Source organism: Grampus griseus (assembly GCF_964374135.1).
Source record: "Grampus griseus genome assembly, chromosome: 3".
Classification (NCBI taxonomy): Eukaryota; Metazoa; Chordata; class Mammalia; order Artiodactyla; family Delphinidae; genus Grampus; species Grampus griseus.
In genome coordinates, this window is record NC_139019.1 from 42,967,038 (window position 1) to 42,985,884 (window position 18,847).

The 18,847-nt window shown below is 40.9% G+C and overlaps 1 protein-coding gene and 1 pseudogene across 2 annotated transcripts in view; both read right to left on the reverse strand.

Moving 5' to 3' along the window:
- The window catches only part of ANKRD55 (ankyrin repeat domain 55), a gene marked incomplete at both ends in the record, with an annotated part of 100,395 nt that overhangs the window by 56,411 nt on the left and 25,137 nt on the right, over nucleotides 1–18,847 (reverse strand). The window contains 3 exons of the mRNA XM_082650422.1: nucleotides 2,989–3,098; nucleotides 6,819–6,949; nucleotides 13,763–13,885. Of these exons, the coding sequence (XP_082506548.1) occupies nucleotides 2,989–3,098; nucleotides 6,819–6,949; nucleotides 13,763–13,885 (364 nt within the window). The remainder of the gene's footprint in view (nucleotides 1–2,988; nucleotides 3,099–6,818; nucleotides 6,950–13,762; nucleotides 13,886–18,847) is intronic.
- Nucleotides 16,719–17,542, reverse strand: LOC309819643 (small ribosomal subunit protein eS4-like; annotated as a pseudogene). Its single transcript has one exon. The product of its transcript is annotated as a small ribosomal subunit protein eS4-like (transcript).

An 18,847-nucleotide genomic window follows, 5' to 3' on the forward strand; every position in this document is an offset into this window, starting at 1 on the left:
TAAAATTTCTCAGTAAAACAATGATAAAATATCTAATTTTAAGCAATGTAATTCCATAAGGAATCCTTTCAATCAAGCTAGTTTTGAAATGTTCTCTAGGTAACAAAGCCAGTTGATTTGCTACATGGGTTTGTGTCAAACTAAAGGTTGGCACTTGCCATCTATCCCTACAAGGGTGAAATCACAAGCTGCTGAGACTGCTGACCTTCAACACCTCCTGAAAGGAGTTCAGGGTGGAGATCAGGAATGAGGCACTCTGTGCTGTGGGAAAAACTGGCAGAACCTGGGCCTTCAGATAGTTAGATATTTTCAGGAGAAGATTTTATGAGCCCAATTCTTGCATCTCCTCATATCTAGAAAAGCACTAAAATCTTTCATGGTGACGTCTGCTCCTTGTGACCAGCAGCAACCTTCTGCAAAACTGTGTGCTCCCCCTTCACTAAAATCACATATATACTGACCTTCCCCCCTACCTCTTTGCAGCAGTTGCTCAGAGCTATCTGAAATGCTCTCTCCTGGGCTATAAGTCCTCATTTTGCCCCAAATAAAACTTAACTCACAACTCTCACGTCGTGCTTTTTTTTTTTTTTTTTCAGTCGACAGTTGTTAAGGTTTAACCCAATTCATTTTCGGAGAACATTTAACAGGTATGATAATTTTGGTTTTGGAATATTTAATCTTAACCTTTGGGTTTTACTAGTTACAGCAGCTAGCATTACCATAACAAAAGCAGATTTTATCTTCCAGAATCAGCTAACTGTCCATTTAGGACAATAAAACTATATCATCAGCACACAGAGGATGTTTATTTTTCTGGCTTCAGCTCTTCCTAAGGTGGTGACTGGGTCATTTGGGACAATTTCATGAGAAGGGGAAGCCACAGCTCTGTGCTATCTCAGTTATAGTGATGTAATGTAAATCCTAGAGAGTCTAGGGGCACTGCTGGGCATAATAAGAAATAGTCTAATAAGTCCACAAAAGAGGAAGTACACTTAGTTTTTAATATATTATTGTAGTGATTTCAGATGATGAACCAAATCTATTGACCAAATTGATCCTGAGTGCGATTCTGACTGCCAAGGCTTAGTTCACCCCGCAGGTGCAATGGTTTAACGGCAGAGCCAGGTTTTCACCAAAATTCTTGTCCCCCTTTCTTGGATTGGAATCATCACCAGAAGGTGGATTCTTGGTCAGGGACTATATTCCCCACCGCTCTTTATGGCCAAATGACTCATCCTTATTAATGGAATGTGAGCAGAAGTGAACTGTGTCATTCACAGGCTGAGATTTTAAAGAAATAAGTAAGGCTTATCTAAGCTCCTCTTACCCTATCTGCAGGCCAAACAAAAAGGATTCTGTGATGCTAGGAGATGATGAAGCCACAAGCTTGCATCCCTGAATTACCTGTGGAGGGGAGGCTCCCTGCCCCCATCCAGGTAACATATATTGGACTAAACTTTTGTTATGTTAAAACGCTGAAGCTTTGGGTTTTATTTGTTACAACAGCTATGATTACCATAACTAAAGCAGGTGTTCATTTTCCAGAATCAGGTAGATTTTGAAATGACTACTCTGAGTGAGGCAGGTAAAAATCCTCTAAGTGGAGTAAATTGGGGCAGAAGAGTCTTAAAAGGTACGTTTAAAATGTATTTTCTAAAGATTACTCTTGGGAAGACAGTATGATTTTGTGACTAAATATTTTTGTGGGTTGTCTAGAAAAGTCACTCTTTTTTCATCAAAAGGTAGTCATCTTTTTATGATGTCTACTGATTGTTAGCTCTGGGATTGCTGTTTCTTCTCTAAACTTCCTTGTTTTGTTGGGCTTTGAGTAAATCCTAGTTTTCTATTATTCCTGGATATGATCCAATGATAATAAGAGGCAAGGCTTGGTTGGGAATAGTCCTGGAATTTCCCAAGTCCTTTAACTTTAGTGTAAACAGACTGAAATGAAGAAATCCTATTACCTCTCAACCTGGAAGGGGCCTTGGTCTCCTCAATCCCCGCATGGCTTCAGTTTACTTCTGAACACAGGGTCTGAAGGAGGCAGCAGAATGCACCCACCGTGCTGCTGGCCTGCAGCCTAGCTCTGGGGAGTGTGAAGTTCCTGTCAGAGGCCTGCTCCGTCAGCAGAGGTTCAGGAAGTGCCTGGAACGGAACCTTGCTGATTCCACAGTGGGAAGTGTGCTGTCATCAAGCTGCCAGGAGGGGCTTTCGAAAGACTGGGGACCCAGGCCACTTGGATACAGAGGCCTGGGGTAGCTACACTTGGTCTGGGCAAAGCTTTTTCCTTTGTTGCTCAATCGTCTTACAAAAAGGTGACCTCAATCATCCAACTACTTGAGGGCTTTCTTTGCATGGTCTCCAGCAGCTCACACTTCTGGTTTGCCTTCTCACCCACTGGTCCCCCTGTCTCAGTCTCCTTTGCTGGGTCTTTGCCTCCTTCCAGCCCATAAATGTTGGCATGACTCTGGGTTCATACATTAACCTTCCCTTACCCTGTTTGGTTTCCATCACAACACTCGTCACTATTTGAAATTATCCTATTTATTTGTTTACTAGTGTGCCACTTAACTCCTGCACTAGAAAGTAAGCTCTGTGAGGTCAGAGACACTGGCTTGCCCACTGGGGAACTCTAGGGCCTAGAGCGGTGGTTGGCCCATAATAAGCACTCAATAAATAGTCATTGAGTTAATAATTGACTGATTAATTGAATGAATGAATATAAGAAATTCAGATGATGACAAACAGCACTTCTTCTTAAATCAGAGACTAGGAGAAAAGGGTTTTATCGAAATAAAATTGGGATTGAGACTAGAGTTGAGATTGTTCCAGGATATTTTGATTCACTGAGATGGGGTCCTGTCTGCTGCAAATACCAAAAAAATGGATGGATTTTGTTTTTATTTGCCACATGGATTGGATTAGGTGACCTTCTAATCCAAGTTGGGTGCCTCCCAACTTGAGCGTCGTGTGAACCTGGCTACGTACCTCACATCGGGCTCAGCGGTGGCAGCGTGCAGTGGCAGACGGCCATTTTTATCAGGGATATTGTGCTTGGCACCATTTCTTAGTAGACTCACACAGCCTTCCAGCCAACCCTGGAAAAGCAAAAGCATCGTTATATAACACAATCTCGCATAACATAGTAACAGAGTCCAACAAACTTTCTCCAGTTTTCTTTCCCTTTCTTCTTTGGTTTGGCTAAAAACATGTTCTACTGGACCTGAAGTGGTTGGTTAAGGACCATAACTCCCATTTAGACAACAGAGGGCTGAAGGTCTTGAGGTGTGGATTCCTGAGTCTTCTGAGACCTTTACCCTGTAAGATGCAGACTGATTCCTAGACTCTTCCGCGTCTGCCTCCCCATTTCTAGGGCCACTTGCTGGCATTCCACTTTTATACCCAGTTCCTAGAGCCAAATGTGGCAATGTGATGGGGGTGATTAATCAGCTCTAGACCCTAATTCTATGGGCTTAGCTCCAAATCATGCTCGTCAACGGTCTGACCTGGATGTCATTGTCCAAAACTGGGCTCCTATGTCATTCTTGAGTCACAGCCTCCACTCGATGCCTCAATTCATCTATATCTGATAAATGGTCCTTCGTCCTCTTTTCCAAGTTCTTTTTCTAGTAACCACAAAGATAATATCTTGCTTATTCTAGTCAGTCCCCTTCCTGATGCCTGGAATTCTAAACTAAGCCCTACTCCAATGGCTGGGACCCTGCCACCCTGTTGACTGATCTTTCTGCTGCTGAATATGGGGCTATCACCAGCACCCTCTAAGGGCTCCCCACTGTTGTGTTTTATCCCCCTATGAATTCCCCAAGAAACTTCCTTTGAACTCCCTGTTGTCTACTAATTCACCAGATTGAGACCTGATATTGCCACATCTGATGCTTGTCCTTCCTTGGTTAGCACTTACAGCTGGGTCATTTCTCCACTGTCTCTCCTGTTTCAAAGGGAAAATATAACTGCAGGCTAGTCCTCCCTTTCTGTTTGTTAATTCTTTAAGTAACTGACCCAACCCTGCTGATAACTGAGTTTGGCTCACATGCCAAGGAGAATACCTCCTACATTCATCCAGAATCATTTGGGTTACTCACCTAATTAAAAGTAAACTTATAAGTAAATGAAGTATATAAGTATACTTATATGAAGTATATGAGTATAATAATAACTTATGAGTAACTGAAGTTATTATTATGAAGAATAACATAATAAAGCTCTATTTTTTCCTGCCTTCTTCCATTCTTGTATAGTTAAGCCTCAAGATTACCCAGTAACAAGAGAAAGATTACTGAAGATTTTCCCATGCAGTACTGGAAGCAATAAAAATGTTACTAAATGCATGGAGGAGAAAAAAAGATAATCATCAGAAAAGGCCTTTTGGTTCTGAAAAGTCTGCAAAAAAAATCTTTCTACAAAAGCACATTAAAATTCATAGGTTCTAAAATTGAATGTGGCTTTGTAGAACTGACCAATAATATCTGTCTTAAGTAGAAGCAAATAATTTTCATAGTTTACTAATGTATTAAATCTGGTTTTAGTTCCTAATGCCCGTCATCAAGTTTTCTGATTAAAAGGGAAAAATATGGCCAGGAGACCCAAAAGAAAGGCATGCTGGACAAATTTCAGAGTTGCCAAATTTTTGAGTGGCCAAAGTTTTAGTTTTTGAAAAACAAATCTTCTGATGTGGAAGGGTTTGAAACATTTTTATCATTTTGCAACATTTCCTGGAACTATGGGTGTATGTGGTTTTCTTTCTTTTCTTCAGAAAAGAAATCAGAAAACCATTGACTTCATCTGAAACCCATGGTCACTATTCAGAACCAACAAATATGTTTTGGACCTACTATGTTCTGAGTGATTCTGCATGTGGTTCTCCTTCAACAGTAATAAACTTAGGGTATTATTTTTACTACATTTTACAAATGAGGAAGAGGCATAAGGAGGTGAAGAAATTTGCCTAGGATCACACATCTATGGTAAGTTTATTTGTATACTGAGCTTGAAGCTGTGACTGAGACAGTTTCTGAGTGCTCCCTTTGCCTAGTTCCTCTTTAATACTTGAATACAAACATTGCCAGAGGGAGTGGTGGGCTTCACTGTGTAATCACTAAGATACCACCTACTCTCACCTTCCCAGGGATCCTCAGGAGAGCCAGTGAGGGGCCCTGCTTTGGGCTGCCAGACAGAGGTGGGGTCAACAGTAAGAGGGTAATGCCCATGCTGTCATGCCGGCGTACTTCCCTATGCAGCTCCTTAGAATGCGCTCCTAGAAAGAGTTGTATGCAACGGTGGCACCTCGCTAGGCTCACTGTTCACTGTGATCTAGAGGAGAACTTCTTCCCAGTCCCTTAAGTGCTACCTAGCCCAAGAAATTTGAAATTTTGAATTTTAGAATTTTGAAAGAAGTGTTGCTTGGTTTCACTCTATTCTGTATGCTATTGGCAGTTAAATTTAGAAACCATCTCTATTCCCTTCCTCCATCCCCTGATCCTCATCTCAGACACCAAAAATCCCTACAGCAAGAGCAGTTATTAGGGCATGTGCCAGAAGGGAGGAGGACTGGAAAGGCCATCATAAGTCTGTCTGAGACACTGGACTTCACCTAGTACTCACAGATCAGTGTGTTTCAAACTTGAATGGGCATAAAAATTGTTGGGGAGATTTGTTTAACGTGCAGGCACTTCTCTCTCCACCCATAACCCCTGTCCTGCTCCCAGAGTGTCTGACTCAGGAGGTCTAGGGTGTAATCCAGGAACCCACATTTGAAACAAGCACCCCAACACTTCGAAAAATTCTTCCCAGTTTCATGTGTGAGTCCTAGAGAAAGAGGGCATGCAAATAAGAAATGAAAGAGTAGTGTCTAAAGAAAATCTCTGTGAGGACTGGGCAATGCTTTATTGCAAGCAGGAAGGTGTAGTGTTTGGGGAAGGGAAGTGTTCTACTTGTCCAGGGCAGCTTCAGGACACCGTGGGTGAATCCACCACTGTCAATGGGCAGCAACAGCAAATGCAAGAAGCTGCATCGGCAGCAACAGTGGTTATGATGAAGATTTGCAGGAGCCACGTTGGAGAGGAGGGAGAATGATGACCTTCGTGGGGCAACAAGGAGGACTTGTTTGACTTGGACTCAAGATAGCCCTGGAGTCTCCCGAAAGGATTACAGGGAAGATTTGAGAGGAGAGAGGTTTGAAGATTTTCAGTAAGGCTTTACCAAGCTTGTGCTAATATTGGGAAATGCCAGACTGAAATCTCGTGTTGAGGACTGGCTCTATGTAATTTTTAAGTTAGGCACTGATTGTGGGTTGAATCCTATGCTTGGTGTTGTCCTTAAGAGACTGGTATTTCTCCCCTACTCCCTACCCACCACTCTTCCCAGTTCTCATTGTTCTCTACTTTGCTCATCCTTCAGCTTCCACTCAACTAATCCTACCCCAAAGAGGTTAACTGCAGCTTCAAGTGTTACCACCCACTGAGGGTATTAACAGAGGGCATTCGTAGAAGGAGTACCAACTGTGCTGAGAAATGCCCCAAGGGAAATTCTGATGCAATTAAGATGGAAAAGAATATTTCTCTCATGGCAATATCACCTCTAACTTAGAGGATTGTTAGGAAGATCCAAAATGACTTCAATCCATGAAACCAACTCTAAGTCATTATATAAATGTTGGACATTATTAAAGCAAAACTTTTAAGTTCTATTTCTGTTGGCCAGCTGCACAAATCTAAGAACACTCTTCTGCAAGTGGGGCCCCATAACAACACATTTAGTCCACCCCACTCTTTGACAGCCACCACAGACACAGTTGGTACCAGATAGGTTGCCAGGCATAGACTTGTGCGGCCATAAGCGTCCTGCATGTTAATATTGGCTCCCATCTTCAACAGCAGCTTCACTGTGTCCACTTGACGTCCAGAAACCGCGTGCATTAAGGGTGTACATCCTAGAACGAGACATTTCAACAGCTTTTAAGAATGTTTGACTTGTGACTTCAGACTATACTACAAAGCTACAGTAATCAAGACAGCATGGTACTGGCACAAAAACAGAAACATAGATCAATGGAACAGGATAGAAAGTCCAGAGATAAACCCACGCACATATGGTCACCTTATCTTTGATAAAAGAGGCAAGAATATACAATGGAGAAAAGACAGCCTCTTCAATAAGTGGTGCTGGGAAAACTGGACAGCTACATGTAAAAGAATGAAATTAGAACACTTCCTAACACCATACAAAAAAATAAACTCAAAATGGATTAAAGACCTAAATGTAAGGCCAGAAACTATCAAACTCTTAGAGGAAAACACAGGAAGAACACTCTTTGACATAAATCACAGCAAGATCCTTTTTGACCCAACTCCTAGAGTAATGGAAATAAAAACAAAAATAAACAAATGGAACCTAATGAAACTTAAAAGCTTTTGCACAGCAAAGGAAACCATAAACAAGATGAAAAGACAACCCTCAGAATGGGAGAAAATATTTGCAAACAAAGCAACTGACAAAAGATTTATCTCCAAAATACACAAGCAGTTCATGCAGCTCAGTATCAAAAAAACAAACAACCCAATCCAAAATTGGGCAGAAGACCTAAATAGACATTTCTCCAAAGAAGAGATACAGACTGCCAACAAACACATGAAAAGATGCTCAACATCACTAATCATTAGAGAAATGCAAATCAAAACTACAATGAGGTATCACCTCATACCAGTCAGAATGGCCATCATCAAAAAATTTACAAACAATAACTGCTGGAGAGGGTGTGGAGAAAAGGGAACCCTTTTGCACTGTTGGTGGGAATGTAAATTGATACAGCCACTATGGAGAACAGCATGGAGGTTCTTAAAAAACTACAAATAGAACTACCATATGACCCAGCAATCCCACTACTGGGCATATACCCTGAGAAAACCAAAATTCAAAAAGAGTCATGTACCACAATGTTCATTGCAGCTCTATTTACAACAGCCAGGTCATGGAAGCAACCTAAGTGTCCATCGACAGTTGAATGGATAAAGAAGATGTGGCACATATATACAATGGAATATTACTCAGCCATGAAAAGAAATGAAATTGAGTTATTTGTAGTGAGGTGGATGGACCTAGAGTCTGTCATACAGAGTGAAGTAAGTCAGAAAGAGAAAAACAAATACCATATGCTAACACATATATATGGAAACTAAAAAAAAAAGGGTCTGATGAACCTCGGGGCAGGACAGGAATAAAGACACAGACATAGAGAATGGACTTGAGGACACGGGGAGGGGGAAGGGTAAGCTGGGACGAAGTGAGACAGTGGCATGGACATATATACACTACCAAATGTAAAACAGATAGCTAGTGGGAAGCAGCCGCATAGCACAGGGAGATCAGCTCGGTGCTTTGTGACCACCTAGAGGGGTGGAATAGGGAGGGTGGGAGGGAGACGGAAGAGGGAGAGGATATGGGGATATATGCATATGTATAGCTGATTCACTTTGTTATACAGCAGAAAGTAACACACCATTGTAAAGCAATTATACTCCAATAAAGATGTTAAAAAAATAAAATAAATATAACATGTTATGAAAAAAATGTTTGATTTGTAAAATTTATGAGTAGACTTTATTTTCCTGTTCATTTATTATGCTCTTTGCAGATGAACTACCCTCAACACAAACTCAGCTGTTGAGCTGAAGAGAGATGATGATTGTTGCTACATTTATATAAACTATGTATTTTTCACACCCTATTAAATCTTCTGTAATTTTGCTGTAATTGGTTGATTAAAACATTTTGTGCAGATCATAAAATTTGCTTATTACTACCTTGGGAATCACCATAATTTGGGACATAACAGGCAGGTTTATCCTGACTTGGTTTGAACAATGCAGAATCTGGAAGTACCTTTGGAAAGCAATGCCAGCCAGGCAGACAGGTGCAGCACACATTTATTGGAGGTGGTAAGTGATATAGGGCAGTGATGGTAGCCTAGCCTTGGGTTGTACAAATCCTTGCTAAAAGTGGCCACTTTTACTGAAATACTTTTCTGTTTTTGGAGTCAATATAGGCCACATTTGGTTTTTGTGTGTTTTCTTCCTGAGTAAAAACAGATGAAATTACACATTCCGATTAACTTCGCAGGGCTGTTGGAACAAGCCATACTGCTGAGGCAGAATCCAGGTAGGTGTTTCACACTCCTTCAGATGAAGAAACCAATGTAAGACATATCCCTTTCCCAGCTGAGACTTGTTTAGATGTCTTTTGATTGGAGATTCATGTAAAGGTTATAATTCTTCTCCAGGTGAACTGCAAACTATGACCTCAGTGATCCCTGAGAATGGATGAATTCCAGGACTACTGTTCTTATTGAAAGATTGCAGCCAGCAAACCAGTTTCTCTCCAAATTTCTCCCTTCTAATATTCTTCCAGGCGTCTGTACTGGGTAAAAGCATCAATGAAGTGCTCTGTCTTAAATAGTGGCAAAATTTTTTTCTCTCTCTCCCCTTCTCTTTCTTCTCTTCTCTCTTTCCCTCTCCCTCTTTTCCCTTATTTCCCTCCCTCCCTCCCCCTTCCTTCCTCCCTCCCTCTCTCCCTCCCTCCCTTCTTTCCTTCCTTCCTTCCTTTCCTTCCTTCCTTCCTTCTTCCCTCCCTCCCTCCTTCCCTCCCTTCCTCTTTATTTATTTATATTTTGCTTACGGGTGTTGAATTGCTCCAGCACCATTTGTTGAAGAGGCTTTCTTCCACTAAATTACATTTGCACCTTTGTCAAATATCAGTTGAGCATATTTGTGTGAGTCTGAGTTCTCTGTTCTTTCCCACCGATCTATGTGTCTATCCGTCAGCCCATACTACATAGTCTTGATTTCTATAGCTATATAGTAAGCCTTGAAATTGGGTAGACTGATTCTCTCCCACTTTATTCTTTTTTTTTTTTTTTTTGGTATGCGGGCCTCTCACTGTTGTGGCCTCTCCCGTTGCTGAGCACAGGCTCCGGACGCGCAGGCTCAGCGGCCATGGCTCACGGGCCTAGCTGCTCCGCAGCATGTGGGATCTTCCCGGACTGGGGCATGAACCTGTGTCCCCTGCATCAGCAGGCAGACTCTCAACCACTGCGCCACCAGGGAAGCCCCCACTTTATTCTTCTTTTTCAAAATTGTTTTAACTATCTTAGTTTCTTTGCTTTCTATATAAATTTTAGATAATCTTGTCTATATCCACAAAAAAAAAAAATCTTGCTGGAGTCTGATAGAAATTGCATTAAACCTGTATAAGAATTTGGGGAGCACTGCATGTTTACTATATTGAATATTCTAATCCGTGAACATGGTATGTCTCTCCATTTATTTAGATCTTTGATTTCTTTCATCAGCATTTTATAGTTTACAGTATAGAAGTCTTGCATGTATTTTGTTTTATTCACACCTAAATATTCTTTATCGAGTGATTTTACTTGGTATTGTGGTTTTAATTTTGGTGTCCATGTGTTCATTTCTAATATATAGAAATAAATTTGTTTTTGTGTATTGATCTTGTGTCCTGTGACCTTGCTCAACTCACTAGTTGCAGGAGTTTTTGGTAGGTTCCTTAGGATATTCTATGTAGACAATTAAGCTGTGCAAAAAACGAACCGTTTTCTTTTTCTTTTTCAATATGTATGCTTTTCATTTTTTATTTCCTTTTCTTGCCTTTTTGCACTGGCTAAGTACTACGCTGAATACGAGGGAGAGAGGGCCTTTATGCTTTGTTGCCCATCTTAGGGGCAAAGCATTCAGTCTTTCACCAGTAAGTAAAATGTTAGCTCTAGAGTTTTTTTGTAGATACGCTTTATCAAATTGAGGAAGTTCCCCTCTATCCCTATTTTCTGAGAGTTTTTAATCATGAATGTGTGCTAAGTTTTGTCAAATGCTTTTTCTGCATCCACTGATAAGATCATGTGATTTTTCTTCTGTAGCTGGTTAATATGATGGATTACACAGATTGAGTTTCAAGTACTGAAATAGACTTACGTTCCTAGAACAAATCACACTTGGTCATGGTATATAATTAGTTTTATATATTACTGAATTCTATTTGCTGATATTTGCTAAGGATGTCTGTATCCGTATTCATGTGGAGTATTGGTCTGTAGGTTCAGTTTTTGTATCATCTTTGTCACATTTTGATATCAGAGTAATACTAGCTTCATAATCATAACCAGGAAAAGTTTCCTCCTCGTATCTTTTCTGGAAGAGATTATGCAGAGTTGATATGAATTTTATTTAAAAGTTTGTAGAAGTTTCCAGTGGAATCATCTAGGCCTGATGATGTCTGTTTCTGGGAATTTTAAAATTATGAATTTAAGTTCCTTAATAGTTATAGGACTATTCAAATAATGTTTCCTATTGGATGAACTGTGGTAGTTTATCTTTTTTGAGGAATTGATCCATTTCATCTAAATACTCAAATTATGTGTGCAGAGTGGCTTGTTGTATTTTCTTATTATCTGCAGGGTCATTCCTGATAGTGATAATTTGTGTCTTCTTACATTTTCTTTTTGTCATTATTGCTAGAGGTTTGTCAATTTTATTGATCTTTTCAAAGAATTAGTTTCTTGTTTCATTGGTATTCTCTATTTTCTGTTTTCAATTTCATTGATTTCTATTCTTCTCTTTATTACTTCTTTCCTTCTGTTTGCTTTGGGTTTATTTTACTCTACTTTTTCTAGGTTCTTGAGGTGAGAACTTAGATTATTGACCAATACTTTTCCTCTTTTCTAATGAATGTATTTAGTGCCATAAATTTCCCTCTTAGCATCGCTTTAGATATGTGCCACAAATTTTGATATGTTGTATCTTTGTTTCCATTCATAATCAGTTAGTACAAGCCAGGATTGAATGCAATCAGTCTGACTCTTGTATTTATCACACAAGTGGTGTTTAACCTTTGACTCTTCTCATTCCCAACTTCTAACCCCAAGGCAGATGTACAGATAATTCTGCTTTAAAAAAACGAACGAACAAAAAACTACCATGGATAAATTAGGGAGCACCCACACACTTTACAAAACATTTTATTGTCATGATAAGGGAATCCCAAGCTCCTCTTGGGACAGGTCAACTGGTTAAAAATCATTAATGACTTCCTAGAAATACTAGGATAGGGAAACCGATGCTAAATCCTTTGTTATAGTTCCATAGGTCCTTGAGGCTGCCACTTCTTCCTCTTCTCCTCCTCCCCCTTTTTCTTCTCCTTGTTCTTCTTTGTCTTCATCTTCTTTGTCTTCATCTTCATTCAGTCTGTTTTCTTTCAGTTGTTCAGATTTGTTTCATTTCTATTGTTCTATTTTCGAGTTAATTGATCCTTTCCTCTGCTTCCTCATTCTGCTACTGAGCTTAGCCATAGAGTTTTTAATTGTAATTATTGTATTTTTCAGTTTTAAAATTTTCCATTTGGTTCTTCTTTATATCTGTATTTCTTTGCTGAGCCTTTCTATTTTTTCATTTGTTTTGAGCATATTTGTAATTGCTCATTGAAGCATTTTTTCATGGCTACTTGAAGATCTTTGCCAGATAATTCTAACATCTGTCATCTCAGTGTTGGCATCTATTGTCTTTTTCCATTCAGTTTGAGGTCTTACTGATACTTGGTATGTCAAGTGATTTTCTACCGAAACTTGGATATTTGGGGTATTGCATTATAAGTTGTCTAAATCTTACTTAAATCCTCCATTTTAGCTGGTTTTCTCTGATACTGCTCCAAAGGGTAAGTGAAGGGGGGCGGGTGCCACTTCATTATTGCCAGGTGGGATTAGAAGTCTAAGTCCCCTACTTAGTCTTCATTGACATCTAAGGGAGAAGACTCTTCATTACTGTGTGGTGGTGAGAGTCCTAATTCTCAAGAAGGATTCCTCTGACACTGCCTCAGCAGTGGGGATATGGAGACTTCATTACCATGTGAAGGTGGAGGCCCAGGATCCACACTTGGTCTTTGCTGGAATGAGTGGGGTTGGGGTCATGGTTTTTTGGTTTTTTTGGTGGTAGTGTTTGATGGAGTAGACTCATTATTGTCTAAAAGTTTTCTGTCTTGCTATGCAGTCCCTTTCTTGCTCTTTGGCTAGAGAGCAGGCTTCTGTTGGGGGCTTTTTTGACCTCTGTCCACTGGCATTCCTATGTTGTCAGCTTCTTCAGCTCCAAGTCTGGGAAGTATGAGGCAAAAAGGAAGCCCAGGAAACTCACCACTATGTCATTCCTTGGGTCCCATGGTACTAGCTAGTCTGTCATTGCCTCTCCACCTTCCAGAGTGTTCTTATGTTTATGCTATATACCATGTCCAGGAGTTTTAGTTGTATTTCGCAGAAGGAATAAAGCAAAAAGTACTACTTCTACTCCATCTTCCCAGAAGTAGAAGTCCTTGCTCTCTGGCTTTAATAGCTGCACTTTCCCAACATCCACTGCTACCAAAAATAGCCTCCTCTTTTCATACCCGTTTTCTAACTTCAACTAATTGGCCTATCTACTTTAGTCACTCATACAAATAAGTTGAAGACAAACTCAAACCAAATAACTTCATGAGAAGAGGTGATGTAAAAGAATTTGAAGATTTGTGTCCATGACTCTCATTAAATAAAATACTGAGGAACCTGCACACGGCTACAGGTAGGATATTCCTTGACAAGCTATCAAAGTAGCTTGTCAAATATAATTTTATTAACATTGTTCACCTCTGGAGGCCATCTCTAAAAGGATAGATCAGAACATTCTGCAGGATTCAAAATGCATAAATAGCTCACCTTCACTGTCACAGCATTCTAGGATGGAAGGGTCTTCCCGAATCACGGCAGTCAAAGCATTGACATCTCCGTTAGATGCTGCCTGATAAACCATGGTCAGGTCAACTTCTTCAGATGAATCACCTTCATGAATCAAACAGAGACAAACTTACTGTGTGGAGAGAATTCACTGAAAGAATAACAACACCCAAAGCGTCACCCACACAAGTGATTCATGAAAATCTCTCTGGTGAATCCAGGCAGAAGGCTGAGTCATCCTGATCACATGCACCTTACCACTTCTGAAGAAAGGTGGGCCACTGTGGGCTGTAACATCACCATGTATTGGGAAGGAGCCTGAGGGATTAGGTGTCCTCTGAGATTTAATGATTCTCTCCAAGTATTTGAAATCAGTGAGACCAGATTGGGAAGTGGAGCCCTTATCTTGGTTCTGGGTTTCTTTTTTGATCTGAAATATGTTACTTTCCCTTTCAATGACTCAGTTTACCCACTTTTTTTTTTTTTTTTTTTTGCGGTATGTGGGCCTCTCACTGTTGTGGCCTCTCCCATTGCGGAGCACAGGCTCCAGACGCACAGGCTCAGCGGTCATGGCTCGCGGGCCCAGCTGCTCCACGGCATGTGGGATCTTCCCGGACCGGGGCACGAACCCGTGTCCCCTGCATCAGCAGGCGGAGTCTCAACCACTGCGCCACCAGGGAAGCCCAGTTTACTCACCTTTGAAGGAGATATTGTGCTCCTTATTCTCTGTTCTCTAGTTGGACTCTCTACCCTTTCCCTCTTGCTCTGAACCCTGAAGGCTAACCTTGATGACCACATCACCCAGGCCCCCTGGCCCTCAGTGTCCATGGGAGGCACTGGTAGGAGAGTGGTGAGGAGAAGAGAGATGGGGTATTTCCTCCTGCTTTCCCCTAGTTCAGGGTCTAGCAGTAGCTGCTTCTCTCCCACCAGGCGGGTCCTCCTCCCCAGAACCAGCCCTCACTGGGCTCCCTGTGGTAACAAACATTGTCCTTTCAACCCTGCTCATCTCTGTATGTAGTCCCTTCACAGAAGCCCTTCATTTGAACCATCTGAGGTTTCATGACACGGTGTTCCCAGAAGAAACAGCTGTATGCAGGTCCTTTGAATTTGGTAGCCACCTGTATCATACCTTTGTGCATGATTGAACCAACTAATAGTATTACCAAAAGTGACAAGAGAACTGTGGGTCAAGTGACCCCAGGGGAGCAATGGAAGGGCTGGGAGACAAGCTTTGTTTACAGGAACACCCCTTGTGAGGTGCTGGGCCAAGCCCCTCTACTTAATTTCTCCCACACATGGCCATGGTTCAGGGAAAATATATGTGTACAAGAAAAGTTTTTAAAATTGCGTTTTTCTACTAGTGTAGGCATTATGCTAGAGATACTTTACAGTTCTAATTGATCTTTAGTTGGCAGTGGTCCTAACCCTTTGGTTGGGAAGGGTTGGGCTTTGTTTCTCAGTCCCAGTATTTCTGGGAAGTCACCAATGACTTTTTAACCAGTTGACCTGTCCCAGGAGAAGCCTGTCGTTAAAAATGATTCACTTACAACAACAAACTCCATTGTAAAGTGAGTAGCTGCTCGCTAATTTATCCATGATAGGTTTGTTACTGTAGCTGTTGCTTTTAAAGCCTTCTCACCTTTACATTTGTCTGAGGGCTGGAGGTGAGCAGTGAGGGATGTGAAAGGCAAATGCCACTTCTGTGTGAGTGTAAGGACCCTGGAGCCACACCACTAGGGTTCAATTCCTAGTTTGTACTAATTAGCTGTGTAAATTTGGGCCAGTTACCCTCTCTGGGCCTTAGTTTCCTTGTCTTTAAAATGGAGATGATGATGATGACCACCATGCATCTCATAAGGTTGCTGTGAGGAGTAAATGAATTAATACTTAATCCTATGCGCTCTTAGGACAGGGCATAGTGTGTAGTTAATGCTGTATATACTTTGGTACTACTGCTGTTACCATTTTTTTTTTCTGATAGTGTGCAAATTTAGAGAGCATTTGAAATCTGGGACATGTAGAGGAAAAGGTCTCTCTGATGATGGCTAGTATTGCCTGACAGAATTAGAATTCCAAACAACTTGCCAGAAGGATTCTAATAACATTGTATTTAATAGGGATAAACATTTAGTCTGTGAAATATCCAGTTGAACTAAGTGAAGGGTGGTTGAACCTGTAGTTTTCGTTCCTCAATATCCCCTCATCCTGCTGGTGACCTTAACCTGATTATTCTCTAGGGACCACTTCCTCTCCACTTTCAGCACAGGCGGTTGACTACATTCCTGCTCAGGGCCAGAACATGTGACCTAGAACTAGCCATTCAGCACCAGCATTATCCTGGCCACAGATATTGGTTCAGGGATGTGCCTCAATCAGAGCCCATAAAAGGCAATGATATTTTGGATATCTGGGGAGTGCTGGGAACAAGTTTTGTTCTACCACCCATGAAACTGGGAGTTATGGGGGGGACATCTTATGGGTGGAGAGCTTATGAATGAAGACAACACAAGAAGAGCAGAACTGTGCTAAGAGAAAGAAATAATTGAGACCTGATGACATCATTTGAATTCCTGAATCAAGCCATACCTTAAGCCAGCACCATTTCTGGAACATTTACATGTCCCAATAAATTTCTTTTTTTGCTTAAGTCAGTTTGCATAGATTTTATGTGTTTGTTTTTCTTTTTAATCACTGCAAGAGTTCTAACTAACAGAAGGTTTTAGTGGTGGCACATTAAAAAGCATTTAGGGATTTAGTTGGGCAATTAACACTATAGGAATTAACAGTGTGACAGTGAACTAGTAGATCTCTGGCTGCAGTAATAATAGTCTAGTAATGAGACTGAGGGAGATAATAGGCTTTTTCCATTCTTTTTTTTTTTAACACTAAAGAGGCTTTTAATTATGTAGTATTATCTCTAAGTACAAAGACTTTCCCAATCACGTCACCTAGAGATCATTTTATCCACTGCTCTGTTTGGCTGCCAGTCTCTCGTCTCTCTCCTCAGCAATGGTAAGGCGGACACCCTTTCCACGAGGAAGAGAGATCCATGCTTTGTTGCCTTTGCCAATAACGAAAATGTTGGAGAGCCGGGTGGCAAAGCTATTGCCGTTGGCATCTTTCACATGAACTACATCAAAAGAACCAGGATGTCTCTCCCGGTTAGTGATCACATCAATTCTTCCCAGGTTAGCACCTCCAGTCACCACGCACAGGTTACCAGTGTCAAATTAGATGAAATCAGTAATCTTGCCAGTCTCCAAATCAATTTGAATGGTATCATTCACCTTGATGAGGGGATCAGGGTAGCGGATGGTGCGAGCATCATGGGTCACCAGATGAGGGATTCCTTTTGTCCCCACAAAGATCTTTCTCACTTTGCATAACTTATACTTGGCCTCCTCAGGTGTAATATGATGAACAGCAAAGCGACCCTTGGTGTCATAGATCAGATGAAAATTCTCTCCAGTCTTGTCAATGCTGATGACATCCATAAAACCAGCAGGGTAGGTTATATCAGTGCGGACCTTGCCATCAATCTTAATGAAACGCTGCATGCAGATCTTCTTTACTTTATCTCCTATTAGGGCATATTTAAGTCTGTTCCTTAGGAAAATAATTAGGGGGAGACATTCCCTCAGCTTGTGGGGACCGGTAGATGGATGAGGAGCAAACACACCAGTCAGTTTATCCAACATCCAATGCTTTGGAGCTGCTACGCGCTTCAGGTGCTTCTTAGGACCACGAGCCATGGCTGCGCTAGGCACGGAAAGAGTTTTTTTTCCATTCTTAACTGGTCAGTGTTATGTTGAGGTCTATGGCCCATGGATTAAATGGGCTATAGGTAGCTGGAGAACATTCCGAGGAGAGTGACCAGAGTATGACTGGACTTCATGTCACCTGATGAACAGTGGAAGGAAACAGATCTGTTCACTCTGAAGATTACTCTGTGTGGTCATGATGGTTGCCTTCAGATATTTGAAGAGGCTTTTTTGTTTTGTTTTGTTTTTTAAATTTAAAAAACCGTGGTAAATATACATAACATATGCCATTTTAACCACTTTTAACTGTAGAGTTCAGTGGCTTGATGTACATTCACACTGTTGTGCAACCATCACCACTATTCATCTCCAGAACTCTTTTCAGCTTCTAAAACTCAAACTCTGTTTCCATTAGACAAAAACTCCCCATTCCTCCCTCCCCTCCATCTCCTGGAAACCACCATTCCATTTTCTGTCTCTATGAATTTGACCACTCTAGATATCTCATTTAAGTGGAATCAATAGTATTTGTCCTTTTGTTACTGGCTTATTTCACTTAGCATAATGTCCTCGAGATTCATCCACATTGTAGCATGTGTCAGAATTTCCTTCTTTTTAAAGGTTGAATGATAATCTGTTGTATGTATGTACCACATTTTGTTTATTCATTCATCTACTGATGGACACTTGGGTTGTTTCCACCTTTTGGCTATTGTGAATAATGCTGCTGCAAACATCGGTATACAAATAACTCTTGCAAACTCTTTCGAGTATATACTTAGAAGTGAAATTGCTGGATCACATGATAATTCTATTTTTAATTTTTTAAGGAACCACTGTACTGTTTTCCAATGTGGTTGCAACATTTTATATTCTTACCAACAATGCACAAGGGTTCCAATTTCCCCATGTCCTTACCAACACTTTTATTTCCTGTTTTTGCTTCTTGTGTGTGTTTGTTGTAATAATAGCTAGCCTAATGGGTGTGAAGTGATATCTTGTGGTTTTGATTTGCATTTCCCTATGATTAGTGATGCTGAGCATCTTTTCGTGTGCTTTTTGGCCATCTGTATATCTTCTTTGGAGAAATGTCTAAGTCCTTTGCCCATTTTTTTTTTTTTTTAGATGTTGGGGGTAGGAGTTAATTAATTAATTTATTTATTTTTGCTGTGTTGTGTCTTCGTTTCTGTGTGAGGGCTTTCTCTAGTTGTGGCAAGCAGGGGTCACTCTTCATCGCAGTGCGCGGGCCTCTCACTATGGCGGCCTCTCTTGTGGCAGAGCACAGGCTCCAGATGCGCAGGCTCAG